Source organism: Silurus meridionalis, chromosome 9, assembly GCF_014805685.1.
Source record: "Silurus meridionalis isolate SWU-2019-XX chromosome 9, ASM1480568v1, whole genome shotgun sequence".
NCBI classification, from domain to species: Eukaryota; Metazoa; Chordata; class Actinopteri; order Siluriformes; family Siluridae; genus Silurus; species Silurus meridionalis.
The window spans coordinates 17,471,490-17,488,327 of NC_060892.1; the positions used below are offsets into that span (position 1 = coordinate 17,471,490).

The 16,838-nt window shown below is 36.8% G+C and overlaps 2 protein-coding genes across 4 annotated transcripts in view; one reads left to right on the plus strand and one right to left on the minus strand.

The window, feature by feature from the left end:
* slc7a6os (solute carrier family 7 member 6 opposite strand) overlaps positions 1–2,352 on the plus strand; it is a 7,596-nt gene extending 5,244 nt beyond the window's left edge. The window contains exons 4-5 of the mRNA XM_046857815.1: positions 307–439; positions 1,944–2,352. Of these exons, the coding sequence (XP_046713771.1) occupies positions 307–439; positions 1,944–2,062 (252 nt within the window). The 3' untranslated portion in view covers positions 2,063–2,352. The remainder of the gene's footprint in view (positions 1–306; positions 440–1,943) is intronic.
* On the minus strand, positions 2,342–15,420 carry slc7a6 (solute carrier family 7 member 6). Of its 3 annotated transcripts, XM_046857812.1 has the most exons (11): positions 15,304–15,414; positions 14,777–14,781; positions 11,713–12,249; positions 9,233–9,358; positions 8,817–8,961; positions 8,616–8,739; positions 8,152–8,255; positions 7,948–8,044; positions 6,433–6,582; positions 4,139–4,322; positions 2,342–3,528 (listed from the first exon to the last, which is right to left on the minus strand). In XM_046857812.1, the coding sequence occupies exons 3-11, from the start codon at positions 12,197–12,199 to the stop codon at positions 3,461–3,463; spliced, it is 1,485 nt and encodes a 494-aa protein (XP_046713768.1). In that variant the 5' UTR covers positions 12,200–12,249; positions 14,777–14,781; positions 15,304–15,414; the 3' UTR covers positions 2,342–3,460. The 3 variants fall into 3 exon arrangements, with proteins under 3 accessions (XP_046713768.1, XP_046713769.1, XP_046713770.1); XM_046857813.1 differs by lacking the exon at positions 14,777–14,781 and having other exon boundaries at positions 11,713–12,246; positions 15,304–15,420; XM_046857814.1 differs by lacking the exon at positions 2,342–3,528 and having other exon boundaries at positions 4,140–4,300.
* Between the last annotated feature and the right edge of the window lie 1,418 nt (positions 15,421–16,838).

A 16,838-nucleotide genomic window follows, 5' to 3' on the forward strand; every position in this document is an offset into this window, starting at 1 on the left:
GAAGCATGTGAAACCGGGAAAAACCCAGAAAAAGTCCATAAATTAGCTGCTTCATTGTTTAAGCCACAGGGTTCAAAGCGGGGGGAAAAGGTAGCGGCTTATAGTCCGGAAAATACGGTAATCAGGATCCATTATTCAAATGTAGACCATCCAGAAGAGGGTGTAGTTTCTGTCTTATAAATTGTTGACTTTAATTCTATTGCTGTTCCTTTACAAACTATCAGTTAACAGATTATTAACAACAGCAGCACATCTGCATCCTGGAAGGTTGAGGCTGCAGGAATAATAATGAAATCATATCTACAGGTGCCTGATGAAGTTGCTCGGGAGGAGGAAGTGTATGAGGATGAGGACGATGAAAACGATGAAAGCAACTGGAGGAACGATTACCCAGATGAGGAGGACAGCGACGATGAGAATAATGATGAGCGATACGCCGGTGCGTAGTTCAGGTTCACTCCTGTGTAAATAAGATAAGATTAGATATACCTTTATTCGTCCCACAGTGGGGAAATTTCTCTATTACAGCAGCAAAGAAAAAATAAATGCAAATAAATAAAAGAATAGACACACAGTATAGTATACAGTATATACACAACACAATGTATAAATACAAATAAGGAAAAAAGTACATATTGCAGGGATTATTGCACACAGGTGGTATTGCATGTATTGCAGGTAATATTGCACACAGATAGTATTATTACACAGTTAAACAATAATAACAGTGTGTATTATGGTGACTGGTTTACTGGGAGCAGCTTTGATTGTAAAGTCTAATAGCAGCAGGGAGAAAAGACCTTCTTTAACGCTCCTTCAGACACTTAGGATGTAACAGTCTGTTACTGAAGGAGCTGCTCAACGATGAAACAGTTTCATACAAGGGGTGAGAGACGTTTTCCAGAAATGATTATAGTTTTGCTACCATCCTCCTTTTGCCCACCTCCTGTACAGTGTTCTGGGGAATCCCCAGGACTGAGCTGGCCTTCCTGATCAGCTTGTTCAGTCTCTTCCTGTCTGCAGTAGAGATGCTGCTGCCCCAGCAGACCACATCATAGAATATGGCTGAGGCCATGTTGTGCTAGTTCACTGAAGAAAAAAAAATACAAATAGAATCACCATTAAGATTGATCATGATCACATGACCCACAGGTAGAGATCGGTGTCTGGAGGAATGCTATAACTGCACAAAAAGAATTTGACATTTGCTATATATAGATTTTATAGAGATTTTATAGAAATTTTAGTGTTTTCTTTGTTTAAGTTTGAAATGATCCCAAACTTTGGAAACTTTGTTTGCTTTGGCCTGAATCCTTTGGAAGCCCGTTTCTGCCACATAAAAAACAGTTTGCTTAATTCTGATTTTTTTTTTGTCTCGCAATTGTGGCTTTATTTCTCGTAAACATCCAACGTTTTTGGGTGCATTCACCAGTAACCATGTTGTCAGCCTGAAGTTTGAAGCTGTTGGTGTATGAAGGAGGCTCCTCTGCTTCATCTGTCTGATTATTAAACAGAGTTCTGTCCAGGGATCAGAGGCTTCGTTTTATACCATGCGATACTATTAATTGTAGCCTATTTCATATTTAATGTGTAAAGCTTTCTGGCACTATAAAGGCGTGACGCTGCCCGATTAGATAAAAAAAAAAGTGAAGAGGAAATAGGTTTCCATCTGAATCTTCTTCCCACCCCCCTGTTTTCTCCCATGTTCTTCCATTTTTTCATTCTGTGTTATCTGTCCAGTGTGGGTGGTGCGTCAGTAATAATGGTCCACGGGGAAATATTTACTGCACACAGAGCATCATATGACTAAATAATGTATCGAGGCAAATAATTTGCCTCAGTGTGGTTTTTTTTGTTTTGTTTTCTAATTTCTAGAGTTACTCAAGGAATAATTTCGGTTCCAGTACCATCTTTACCAACTAAATCGTGTTTCTTTCCTCCAGGTTGTTTTAGTGAGGAGCACTCGTACAGCCGGAGGAGCTGGGAGCAATATCAGAGAGAGGTGATGGCGTTTAATGAAGATGAGGGGGAAGATGAGGAGAGAGAATACGATTCTGATTGAGACTGTATACGCGTGTGTGTGTGTGTGTGTGTGTGTGCGCGCGTTTACACCTGTAATGATGCCGTGTTTGTGTGGCAGTCGATGCGTTTAAATTCTGTAGATTTGTTTTGAATTGTGTTAGGGAGATGCGATGATGCCTTTAGTGAGTGATGTGCATGATAGATCAGGTGTGTGTGTAGCGAGTTGTGTTGTGTGCATAAACATTCCCAAAAAAAAAAAGGGGGGGGGGGGGTTCTGTAAATATGTAGATGTGTATAAACCTGAATAAAAACAAAAACAAACTCTGAAAAGTTTATTTAATGCACTACAAAAAAAAATAAAACTTTTCTCTCATCTGCACTTTATGAAAGTGAGTAAGAGCCTGATTTTTATATCAGTTTACTAAATTATGAATCAAAGTATCCAGCGTTCGTTCCTAGTTGGTCATTATATATTTTATAATTCTCTCCTGTACAGTCGTGAAATAGTGTAGAAATTAATAAAATGGATTCAAATAGAATAGTGAAATTACAGACAAATGTTCAGGCCTTTCTGAAGAGAATTTTAGAACCACATTACAATGCAAATAAACAATCTGTAAATATAAATACCTGTGCATCAGATTTCTGATGATACAAAGCAGAGTAGAAATGAAACAGAAAGTGAAGTGAAGTCAGAAACTTATCCACAAATAAAATTAAACAGTTCATTCCAGATGTTTCAGTGATAACATGATGCTGTGAAAAACATACCTGCTCAGAAAAAAGTGATTGTGTTTCTCATTCCAAGAAACATAACTAATTATAATAAAATCAAATCCCTAAGCAAAGAATAACAGTGAAAATATCTTCAGTATAGACAAATTTATCTATAACATCCTTATTTTTGCATTATTAAATTATTTTAAGCTTTCATTTTCCCATCAGCCCAAGAACAGATTTCAGCTAGAAATAAATATAAATTATATTAAATCAATGAAACCAGTTTGATTCTTATACATGATATTACTGTAACAGGAAATCAGATCAATTTGACTACAGTAGAGATATTTTCACATGCCAAAGATAAATTATCTAAATGTAGAAGGGATGTACTAAAAATCCAAACCATCTGAAATAAAAGTACATAAATAATCTAGACACTGACAGAAATCATAGTCTGTTAGATTTCTAACAAGCAGATGGATAAATAACACTCAGGAAGACGATCGGAAAGCCATCAGCTTACGTCCTGCATAAGCCACATTACAATCGTCCCTGAGAGGAGGATGTGCCCTGGGTCACATGACTAAACTCTTTCACCCTGGCTGTGGGTGTCCAACACTGTGTGTGTGTGTGTGTGTGTGTGTGCGCGCGCGTTTTCAGATCACTCAGAGGCACACAGACTGATGAAGCAGTTCTTTTAGATGTAATGGAGAATTTAATCCACTGGGTCCATCTCAGTGAGGACACAGAAACACGTGAACTGAGTGAATCGAGTGACAGAACCTGCAGGAGAGTGAGAAAAAGAACAAGAGAGAGAAAAAAATATGAAAGTGGCCTGGTCCACACATCCTTTTCTTTCTATTAAATGTTTTACTGTAGTTAAAAAGCTTATCATTGCTTCTATGTGACATAAAATAATGCCACTGCATCCAAAGACATCTATTGATTTTTTTTGGTACATAAATACATGCTGAGGTTTCTTGTTGCACAGGTATGGGCACTGATAATAGCTATAAATATTTACTCTGGGATTGAGCCTTTCACTTATAAAGACTGCATTTTCTTTTTGAAGCGATGAACATACATGAAGACCAGAGAGCTATCGATGGGAGTAAAAAAATAAAAAATAAATAAATGTTCAAAGATGCGCACACGTTTTCCAGACAAACAGGAGCCTTTTGAACGCAAATCCTTTATCAGATGTGCATGCAATTGCATCTGAAGTTGTGTAAATGTGAAATCAGGGAGATATTTTGTGGCATTCTAAAAACAAGTTTTCATCTATGCTTATTTTAAGACTTTTAAAAATTAGGTTACAATTCTGTAATGTAATCTGACCATTTTTACAAATGATGGTTAAAGATTGTTAGTGATGAAGCTGAAACACGCTTACGCAGCAGTGCTGTGATGAACGGCGGCCGTTTGGACTCAGGGAGGTGAACACCTAGGAAGTAAACAGGAACGCCTGAGAGTGCGATGGCGATGCCAATAAGGGAGTTGAGCGTGTCGCTGTAGAGGGGTACGGCTACCAGGAACACCGTACACAAGCAGAACACTATGGGATACACCAGGGACAACTGTAAATACACACACACACACACACACACACTGTTACTATAAATCTTGTATAGTGGTATATATACACACAATGTAGTACTTATACATTATACTTTATATACATTATGTAGGATCATAGTCAGATGTATGATAGGGGAATGGTAGCTCAGTGGTTAAGGTGCTGGGATTCTGGTCAGAAGGTCAGGGGTTAAAGCCCTGGTATCGACAAGCTGCCATTCTTGGGCCTTTGAGCAGGGCCCTTAACCCTCTGTGCTCAATGGCTGACCCTGCGCTCTGGCTCCAGCTTCTGAACAAGCTGAGATTTGCGAAGAAGAGAAATTCACTGTGTTGTAATGTGCATGTGACAAATTAAGGCTAATGGCTATTTATGATTAACCAGTTATACCAAGTAGGTGCTAATGATAGTAGATTTCATATGTAGGTTCAAACACAGTCCTTAACTGAAACAGAAACTGTGTAGGAGGCTTGTAACTGGGTGAGGAAAAATCAAACTCTGCTACTAAGGTAAGGTATTGAAAGACAGTTTTATGTCACAGGTCATACACCATGATAAAACTGGGCACAGCAAATCAAAATCAAATTAAATTGCATTTGTCACATACACATACATACAGAGTACGACATGCAGTGAAATGCGTTTTACGACGGTCCAGTATTCAAGCATAAAAGAGAATGGAATATAAAGATAATGGAATGAGGAAAAATAAACCAAGAAAAAAAAAGAAGGTAGATAAAAAGTATAACCTATATAAAATATTAAATATATGAAGATATATATGTGAAAATGTGTATATTCATGGATGCGTAACATTTAAAGTGATTAATGTGATTGTCCTTAAAGTATCCATGTGCAGTATGGTGGCAACAAGACATGGTAGTTCTACTGCATCAGCAAGGTCTCTCCCAGTCAAAGATTTCAAAGCAGACTGGGGTTTCAAGATGTGCTGCTCAAGCTATTTTAAAGAAGTACAAATAAAAATGGCCAATGTTGAGGACCATAGACGCAGCAGTAAGCCAATGAAACTATGTAGTGGATGAAAGACATATCATGTATTCTTTCCTTCAACATAGAAAGATATCCAGTAGTGGCAGCAGCAAAGAACAGACACAAGCCAGTGGGACCCAGATAAACCCATTTATTGTCTGGAGATGTCTGGCCAAGAGTGGCCTTAAAGGAAGAATTGTGGCAAAAAATAAAATTAAATAAAACATACCTCCAACATGGAAACAAGGCTATGCGACTCAACTATGCACAAAACCAGACGAACTGGGTTTTAGAAAGATGCCAACAGGTGCTTCACTGATTTGTCACTATATAATAGGAATGAAACAATTCCTCAAGTAACTCGAATACAAAAAAGCATCTAGGCAAATTATTTTAGTCCATTAAACTACACAAGGAGCACTGTGTTTCCCCACGGATCATTATTACGGATGCACCACCCGCTAAACTCTGAACCGATGTGGGGTCTCATAACGTTTTTAAAATAAAACACCAGAATTATTTTAAAATATTTACAAGAATATTTTGTCATTATGCTCTATGTGAGTTTGGTATCACAAATAATAAACATACATTTGCATAAAGCATCCATATTTGTCCATGCCCATATGTTGAATAGTGTATCAAAAAACTTGAAATTAATTTATTTGAGGTACGATTAATCACAAGTTAACTCGTGACGATCATGTGATTAATCATGATTTAACATTTTAATCGATTGACAGTCCTGATATTTAATACTGCTCTTTAATGATAAAAAAATAATCGATAGCTGCAGCCTTATTTTAAAGTAATTATGGTGTTTTAAATTTCGTAAAACATCAGGACACCAAATAGAAATGTTGCTGTTTCCACACGTTTCCTATGTTTTAATTGCCGGATGTGTTCATCATAGTGGAGTTTATTTTTTATACGTAAGAAAAGAAAGAACATTGTGAATAAATGTGTGTTACATTGAACATAAACAATGATTTCGCCTTACACACACACACACACACACACACACACACACACACACACACACACACACACACACACACACAGTATATAAAATTTTTCATAAACTATTTCTTTTGTAACACATAGATAAATATACAGCTTGTTACCTTCAGAGGCCGTGGTCTCTCTGGATCTTTCCAGCGCAGGTAGATCTGTCCAGCAATGGACAACCCGACGAAGAACCAGTAGCTGAAGCTGTAGTAGTTAATCAGCTGGAACACATCCTGCACAGTCAGGTAGATGAGAGCCATGGCACACTGCAAAGCACAGAAGAAGCATCTGACATCAGTGATATCAGCAATAAGAAAACTGACCACCAGGGGGAGCAATCACCATCTATATTCTTAGCCTGCTGGATTAGATCTTCACTTCTGAAATACTCAGGGTGATCTACAGGACTTTATGCTCAACATCATTAACACTATGTTATAGATCTAGATCTGAATTCACTTAAATTGATTATCTTGAATCTAATGCGACAGTATCTGGCTAACAGAGTTATAACCCCAATCTAAAAAAAGGTTGGCACACTAAAATTTAAATTAAAACAGAATGCAATGATTTGTAAATCTCAAACCCATATTTTATTAAAAATAGAACATACAAAATATATCAAATGCTTAAACTGAACAAAAACAATAAGGAAAAAATAAAGTCATTTAAATTTGATGTCTGCAACATCAGTGGTTTACCACTGTGTAGCATCAAATCTTCTGTCCTTACAAATGTTGAAAATAAGGAGACCAGTTGCTAAAGTTTTGGAAAAGGAATGTTGTCCCATGCATGTCTGGTACAGGATTCAACAGTTGTGGGTGTCCTTTGTTGTATTTTTTGTTTAATGAAATGTTTTCAAATGGTGAAAGGTCTAGACTGCAGGCAGGTAAGTTCAGCACCCAGAGTCTTCTACTACAAAGTCATGCTTTAGTAATAGATTCTTGCTCAAATATGCAAAGCCTTCTCTGAAAAAAATGTTTTCTGGATTAAAGCATTTGTTGCCCTAAAACCTGTGCTGTATATTTTGCATTGTGGAGCCTTTCCAAAAATGCAAAGTGCCCATTCCGCAGCACTGAGCACTGATGACAAGCCAGAGGGTCCCTCTCCTCTTTATTCCAGAGACTGTGGTGTCCATGGTTTCCAAAAAGAAATTCAATTAATACATCTGACCACAGAACAGTTTTCCACTTTGCCTCAGTACATTCAAAATAGTTTTGTCCAGGAAAGGATGGCAGCGTTTCAACTACATTTTTCAACTACTTTTGCTGCCCTATCCTAAATTCTTTCAAACATATTGCAGTCATTAAATTCAAAATGAGATTTTCCTTAAAATGGTACATTTCCTTAGTTTAAACATGTTCTATTGTGAATAAAATATATGTTTATGAGATTTGCAAATAATTGCATTCTGTATTTATTTACATTTTACACAGTGTCCCAACTTTTTTTGGAATTAGGGTTGTACATTGGGGTGCAGCGTTTAAGGTGTAGCACACAGCCTTCAGAAAAATGTCAAAGTTGTACGTGCATGAGCAGTTTGGATAAACCAATAATTTTGCTGTTCGATGTGAATTTGGTTGTCAAGCTAGCAAAGGTTTCAAAACTGTCAATTCTATGATTTCACTCACATTGAACAGGAGCGCAGGGACGGGCGTGAACCTCTGCACATGGATCATCGATAAAGCGTCAGGGAGATGACCTTCCCGCGATCCGACGAAGAAAAGCCTAAAACACATTCGGGGTGTTTCAGGAAATGAAGATGACGTGTGTGTATGTATGTAGTTCGTGTATGTCATAATGTGTGTCTGTATCTGATACAATCCGTATCTGACCTGGATGCTGCAATGATGGAGGAATTGAGTCCACCATAGCAAGACAGAGCCACAGCAATGGGGATGGTCCAGCTCATTACACCTAAAGTGTGATCAGCAAATGTCTGCAAAAATACACAAATATTACAACAACTATAAATATTTGTTTTATTTAATTCATGCCTACATCATCATAATACATTAATATTAATAGCACCATTTTTAAAAAACATACTAAAAAAATCCTGTTTAAACCAGAACACTAATTTGCATTAAGCATGTCATACTACAAAGTGTCATAAGCCATTTTCTCTAAATTAAATCCACATGCTCTGGCTTTTGGATTAAATCCAACTAACTGGAGATGACTCTGGCTACTATACAAATCTGATCAGAATCAAAGCATGTTGCATGAAACCTCTCGTGTGTAAACACCATCCTAAGTTTTTATTTATTTATTTATTTATTTATTTATTTTTACGCACCACGGCCACGGCATCGCTTGCAAGGATGGAGCTCATATCCAGCACGGCATAGTAGGCCACATTGGTCAGGATATAGATGACTGTGACGATGGGCATGGACACAGCAATGGCCAGAGGAAGATTCCTGAACAGATCGTGACACACTTCAGATTTTAGAGTTAATCACAAAACACTACCGATTATAATCCTGAGAGTACACACCTTTCTGGGTTCTTGATTTCCTCAGTGACAAAGTTCAGGGTGTCCCAGCCTGAGTAGGAGAACAGGGCAGAGTACAGGGCCAGGGCAATTCCCCCTGGGTCATGAGACGACCCCTGGAAAAAACCCTCAAAGTTTTCTGTACGACCTTTAAGACAAAGCACATGGACAGTGTTAAAACTACCGCAAGGATAAAAAGCAAGGTGTTGCTTGTTAAATTATGCTAAACTTTATGGGAAACAGTTGCATTTGGTAACAGGTTTATTCGGAAATATGAAAAAGGTGTATGTGCGTGCGTGTATGTGTGCGTGTGTGATGCGTAAACTCATTTTCTTATAACAGGACTGTAGGGTATAAAAAAAAAAAAATTAATAAAAACAACAGAATTAAAAAAATATAAAAAAAAAAAAGAGTCTCACCCTGACAGAGCTTTACCAAGCCTGTGATGATTATGACAATAAGGGCCAGAACTTTGGCATAGGTGAAGACATCCTGCACTCTGGTGCCCCATTTCACATATGCAGCATTAATGAAGGTCAATAAACCTGCAACAGGTGGAGAAATGATTAGCGCTCACTGCTTACTGAGATGAAACTTTTATAAAACGTTACTGATTAAAAACCACTAACAGGGACAGTTAATACTGTATTTGAGGTACAAGGTTATTACTGAGCAAACAAGGAAATAAAAAATAGCATTAAGATTAAACAAAAATGCTATCTGGCTTCTTAATACGTTAAAAGAAAACCACTAAGTTGATTAGGATTCAACTAAATCATGTAAAAAAATTATAATAAAATAAATTCAGCACCTTCTTAAATCCTCACTTTAACATTCCTATGATTTTGTTTTTTGTTCACGAGTACGATTTTTATGTACTTCATGTTTAGACCTGCAGAAGATTTCGGGTGTTTTTTTGCTGTAAAGTGTTGGGCGGTAATAACAAATGTGTCATGACAGCAAGCGAGATGTCCAGAGGCACCAGGGATGAGAGGAGAAGCTTTACAGAACAGGATAAACATGTTACAGGAAAACTGTTTACAGACCTGGTTGTGAGATTATAACAGAAAGCTAAAAAAGAGAGCCATGTGTTCCATAGTTATATACACTGGCAATCAAAATTAGAGAACAATTTATATATGATTGCACAATTCTAAAATAATGTCATCTTCACTGCTCAACAGTTGAAGGAGTTTTTGTCCTGTCTATACCATGCTACCAGAACACCTTTTCCACAAATTAACTTGGGCATTTAAAAAAAAAAATCATTAGCATTTAGAATTTACATTTGCAGAAAACACACTGATCAAAATTAGAGAACACTTTCAGATACCTCCCAGTTATTGGTGTTAATCTGGCACCTGGTGCTAATTTCCTTGATTATCTGTCAACCCCTATTTAACTGGCAGCCTAACTTCCAGTTTCACTGACTCTGCAAGATGGTGGGCCGTTCTAAAGTGACTGAAAACCTCCGGCAGCAGGTTGTCCAGATGAAGGCCAAAGGGATGACCCTATCAGCCATAGCAAGACAAGTTGGTCGTTCCAAATCTGTTATTTCAAGAATATTGAATCTTTACATCATCACAATCTCATTCAAGTCCGCCAAGAAGGCTGGTTGTCCACGGAAGACAAATAGAGGACAGGACACTGCGGAGGATCTCAATGGGCAATCGTTTCCACACTGCAGCTGGAATTGCTCACCAGTTCAGCGCTGAACAGGGTAAGGATCTGTCTCGTCATACAGTGTCTCAAAGTTTAAGAGCATTTGGACTGAAAGCCCACTCTGCAGTGACCAAACCTCTCATTAGCAGAAAGAATCAAAAGGCTAGACTAAGCTTTGCTGAGGAGCATGTTGTGTGGACAGAGGAGAACTGGTCCAAAGTTCACTTCAGTGATGAAAGCAAGTTTAATTTATTTGGGTCTGATGGGAAACATTATGTTCGGCGACAAACTGGAGAAAGACTGAACCCACAGTGTGTAAAGCAGTCAGTGAAAAGTGGAGGAGGAAGTGTCATGGTTTAGGGCATGTTTTCTGCAGCAGGAGTTGGGCCTCTTATACAGCTACATGGCAGAGTGAATGCAAATGTTTATCAGAACCTTCTTCAACAACATATGGTTCCTTCCCTGCGTTCATCACCCAATCAGCCCGCAGTGTTCATGCAGGACAACGCTCCATGTCACACAGCAAAACAGGTAAAGCAGTTCCTTGAAACTGAAAACACTGAAATAATGACATGGCCTGCCCAGAGTCCTGATCTCAACCCAGTAGAGAACCTCTGGAAAATCCTTGGTGACAAAGTTATGGCCAAGAAACCCACTACAGTCACCGAACTGTGGAGGAGACTGGAAGAAGAGTTGACCAAAATCACACCAGAGCAGTGTGAGAGACTTGTGCTGTCCTGATCTGGCGTGCAGCCCAATTCATTCCAAAGGTATTCAGTATGGCTGAGGTCAGAGCTCTATAGCAGGCCTTCCACTCTTATCCATATAAACCATTTGCACCTGTATCTAGCTTTGTGCACAGCGACATTGTCATGCTGGAACAGGTTCAGGTCTCCTAGTTTAAATGCAGGGAAAATATAATGCTACCTCATCCAAGGACATCCTATTTAATTGTGTGCCTCCAACTTTGTGATGACAGAGCCACATAGTATGTCAAAAACACAGCAGCATGAAATATGCACATTATTTCAACATCATGATCATTTAATTAGCTGTTATTCATTATTAGAAAAAAAAAAATCTATATTCAACATGAAAATGTTTTTATTCCAATTAATTTACTTCCTTTTTAAATCCTTGTTACAATCCATAAATGTAAAAGCAAACATATAATGAATAAACATCTGGATTCAATTCACCTCAACTATTCATGGAGATTAAAATGAAGAACACTCACAGATGCAGGCAGCAGCGATGAGGCGAGAGGCAGAGTATGGCGGCTCGCAGGTTGGGAACAGCGGCTGCACTAGGTAGTTGGCAAAGGTGATGGCGATGACGGCCTGGCTGGTGGGCTCGATGATGAGGAGCGACGTCCAGAGCCGAATAAATGCCAGAAAGCCTCCGAACGACTCAAGGATATAGGCGTAGCTGGCACCTGACTTGGTGATGGTGGTTCCCAGTTCAGCGTAACACAGAGCACCGATCACAGAGAAGATTCCCCCAATGGTCCAGATGACCAGCGACAGCCCATAGGAGGCGCTGTACATAAGCACGCCTTTTGGAGACACGAAAATCCCCGAGCCAATCATGTTTCCCACAATGAGGCTGATGCCATTCAGAAGTGAGATCTCCTTCTTCAGCTTCATCGTCTCTCTCGGCTGGGATTCTTCTGTTCCCCCAGAACGCTGTCTGTTTAACACAACAGTACCAGATCCGTTCTCCATTCTACCCCAAAACTGGTGGAGGAACAAACACTGAAACCTGCTTCGATCTGGAACACAAAAAAAAAAATGTATATGCTTCTAATGAACCTCATTAATCAGAGAACTCATTAAAATATATTAGTGTTTTTACACAGGATGCATTGTCAAAAGTATTGGCACCCTTTATAAAAAACAAAAATAAGCAACTATTATAAATTTCTTAAATGGAACAGCTCCATTGATCTTTTAATTGTAATTGGTCAGGGAGTGTTGAGTAATTGTAGTAATCCTTACTGTTAATGCGCATGTTCTAAACATTGTTAAACAGGCTTAATAGTTTACTACTAAGCTGGATAAAAAGAAAACTTCTCAATTAATGAAAATAGTGAAATGAAGTAGTGGATAGTGAAAAAACTACACCCTATACATTAATAAATATGTAATTGATGTGAGATAAGAAGAATAAACATTAATGGACATTATAGTTATAGGAAAGGAATTAAATTTGGGTTCGAAAAGAAAGGCACAAACATTATTTTTCGATAACAGCACAACCAAAAATAGTTTGTTTCTCAATTTATTTATTTTTGTACGTAAGGACCGACCCAATAACAATATCATTGTCACTTTTTCCCAAGAAACCATGTCGCAATCACACCCCACAACTCGGTAAACAATTCTCCGACTGTTTACTAAGGAATTTGTGATAAGCTTTAGATTGGAGAGGTTTTCTGTGTTGTAAGAGGAAAACGAGCAACATGCTGTTAAATGATTAAACGCAGAAGTCTCATCGGTGCTTGGTGGTTCCTACATCACTGATAACACACCTCAGATTAGACGACTTTTTGACACTATACTCAATAACACAGGTGATGGCATTGTTTTAAACTGTTCTGATTCAATCACAGATCTCACACCTCTTCCTATACAAAGAAACGATTGTACCATTTGAGCATGAAAAATTCAGTTTTGACAAAATTAAGAAGAGCTAACTGAGATTTCGATTTTATAATTTTTATTTTTACCTTTTATTGTCTATTAAATACTTTTTGTGAACATTCAAAAGTTTTAAAGACTTTATGGATTTTCATTGTGTAAAAATGAAATGTGTAATATAGTGTAATCTCTTCTGATAGTTCCGTTTCCCGGAACGTTGAATCCCAAACATCTGCACTTGAGTCCTATAAAGCCCTGATGCATGAAGAGTCTGTTAACGTCGCCATGGAAACTTGTGATCGTCACCGTGGTTTTGACCTTGTGTTCAGCTCAGCTGGATGTGTGTGTGTGTGTGTGTGTGTGTGTGTGTGTGTGTGTGTGTGTGTGTGTGTGTGCACTCAATTTATGCATGTGTGTGTGATTCGTGCCCTTGAGGCACAGTTGTTTTCTTGTTATTTTAGTTCAGTGACAGCTGTGTTTTTTTGCTAGACAGAGTTGAAACCTTTATTCTACACATCATTAACTGTTTAATAAAAAATAACTGATGGTTTTCCTTAAACTTTGAAGTGTTAAACAATAAACATGGTCCACAGACATTTTACTGAAAACATAAATGATAAAAAAAATGGCCAAGAAATGATTCGTCACAATGCCTGTGTCTATTAATATGTATGAATATGCAAATATGTACAGACCTCCACATACTTCTGCATTTCCTCATATTACAAACATTAGCTACTTTAGCTAATTAAATGTTATTACTTTCTCACATTATTCCCTCAAGTGGCATTTCAGTCTCAGTGTTTCTATTTAGTCTCAATCACAGATATACTGGAAATCAGCCCCCAGATTATTAGAATACAACCTGTTTTAGCATTGTTGCACATTTAAAAAAAATAAAAAAATAAAAAATAAAAACAGCATGGTACCACATTGCTATCCTTTAATCGCAGAAATGCTTGGTTTAGATGTGTTGAGTTTGTCTTATTAAGTGACATCACAAATTGTCCTCATACGTAGCTTTGTCCACAACCCCAAATCAATTTAACTAGTAACTAACCAAATAATTATCTAACTAAATAAAATATATATATTATTATAAAAAAGGTTTGAATGTAAGGAAACTATAAACCTATATATAAAAAATTGCTAATTCATTTATTACAATTATACTTAGATTTAATGTCTCAATGAATCGATAAGCAAATATTTACGGCAATATATCATTCATGTAAAGATTTTCCTGTCCCACACTATTTTTCTTTATCTAAATCAATTACATTTTACACGTTAATTATTTTATAGTTAGTATTAAAAACGGCGAGATTACATGACCCTAATCATCACTCGTGTCACGTGGTAATCTGCTGTCAGAAACCCGGCAAGATATAGAAAAGAGCACAACGCCGATAAATAAAAGCCAATCTGGCAACCCAGATTAAAATCTCGCTATAAAAGCTCAAACCTGGCAACCTTCTTTGTTGCATTGCGGGACATTTAGAGAATGAAAGACAAAGTTGAACGTTTATACACAATTAAATATATTTTTACATGAAGCATATAATAGGTGAATCCATACTTTAAATGTGAATGTGATTTAATTCGTCAGTTTTATAAAAAAGACGGATTAAATGTGTTTATCAACTGAAAGAGGCTTGGGTTTCCTCCTTAGATAAAGGGTTTGTGAAAAACACGGTCACTTCACATCATATCAGTCACAACAATGTCTCACTGTGAAAGTGTCTCGTAGTGTCTCTCATTTATATACAATATAAATAACAAACATGCATTTATTAGAATTGTGCCCCTAATCCCAAACTCTAATCTGATCTCGTGAACAGGTGATCGGTTTATTTATTCAAGAGGTTATGAAAGATTTTTCGTCCACCAAACAAACACATTTACTTCAAAACCATAAACAGCCCTTAAAAAGCCACATCCTGTTTATGACAGAACAGCAGCAACACGCAGGAAATTCATTTCCTCTCATGGAACAAAACTAAATCATGAAAAACATGTGAACAAGCTGGAACATGAAGAAGCAAAGAAGATCAAAAACACATTTCTTGGATTTCTGACTCTTTATCTTTTATTCCTCGTCTTTCCTCAACTCGACTTTCATTATGGTGCTGTTTTCTGAATGTATTTGTTTCTATAGATAAATTATGTTCACATGTTCACGTGCTCACCTGTCCTCCTGTCCTCCTGGCTCAGCTGGAACAGCTCCTGAACACCTCACACCCCGAGGAGCATCCTTACATACACTCACACACACACACTCAGTGGAGACGGCTGCCGCAGGTCACGTGACACCGGGAAAAAAATTCGGTCACGTGATAGCACACGTTCTTTAATAGCACAATCAGCCAATCAGAATCCACTCACTCTTCCGGCGTCATAATTCAGATTTTTGATCGGTTTCTTATGTTTTCATAAACATTATGAAATTGAAAATTTCATAACAAGTGAAACTTGAAAAAAAAATAAAAAATTTAGCCCTTTGTAACCTGCATTCAATATTATACGTTGATTTCTTTTTTTTCTTCTTTTTAATGCTATTATTATTATTACTACTATTACTATAATTATTATTAGCAGTAGTATATACAAAATATACAACAAACACGCAAACAAACAAACAAGCAAATAAATATTCTGTACTTCTAATTTTCTTATATTTACTAAAGAAAACATTGTTTGCATATTTATATAAAAAATAATCATAATAATTTTAGCACAGAATTAAATGCATAATTTTCTTTTGCAGTAAAAAAAGATCAAATGAAAAGAGTGGTGTTATTAATACAAGTTTTATTTTTCACCATGTCAGTATCATTACTTTATCTTCTAGTGGATATTTACCAGATATCGTAATCATGATAAATTATATTTGTTTAAACCATATTGTGCTGAATATTATTTCAATACAGTGATTTTTTAAAAATCACCATATTTATGATAAAAGCATTTTAAAAAAACATTGATAAGTTAATAAAAAACAGATCTATGCCAAAAGTCTATAGTAATAATATAAAATGCTTCTCATACACTGTACACATGGTTATATAAAATGTATCAATTTATTTCTCAGTGCAAAAAACACAAATGTTTGTTTTATTAAGATCCCACATTTAAACAAAAATCTTCTTCTCTTTATCCCATTTACAGACTGTAAACACTATACACCTTTCCAGATTCTGTCTCTTTTATCTCTTTGTGTTTCTTATCTACTGATAAATGAATGATTTGTATTGCCTGGATTGGTTAAACTGACAATAAGTTTGTGGAAATTTGAAATAATAATGAAACAATTGAAAACTTCTGTTTCTGTTCTGTGACCTAATAAATGAGGTACAATACGTGTTCTAACATGATTCTGCAAGATTTGCACAATTTAATAACTTTTAAATCAGGTTTGTATGCGAGAGCTTTGTTAAATTTGTGTTCTTGGAGTTTCCTGCAGTTTAAAGTGTTATTCATATTCTATCATACCAGGTGCTGCTCTGTCCGGACTTGCTGATCAGCTGATTAGTTAAAAAAAAAAAACAAGTTGTACAATACAAGTATACGTTAATCTCACGTGCAGATGTGTTTCCAGGAACTACTGTCAGAGCTTTTTTTTAACATCAGCATATCTACATCACATGAAGTTCATATAGCGATGCACATCACATAGTATAATGAGAGTGACAGTTTTGGCACGTTTGCATAAAAGAGAGTTTAC

What these genes read in the sequence shown, in the direction of transcription:
- slc7a6 (XM_046857813.1), bottom strand. Translation starts at nt 12,199, where the DNA reads ATGGAGAACGGATCTGGTACTGTTGTGTTAAACAGACAGCGTTCTGGG. An exon ending in GAAATCAAGAACCCAGAAAG is followed by an intron (nt 8,740 to 8,816) that starts GTGTGTACTCTC and finishes CGATCTGTTCAG; the next exon opens with GAATCTTCCTCTGGCCATTG. An exon ending in TCCCTGCGCTCCTGTTCAAT is followed by an intron (nt 6,583 to 7,947) that starts GTGAGTGAAATC and finishes TGTGCTTTGCAG; the next exon opens with TGTGCCATGGCTCTCATCTA.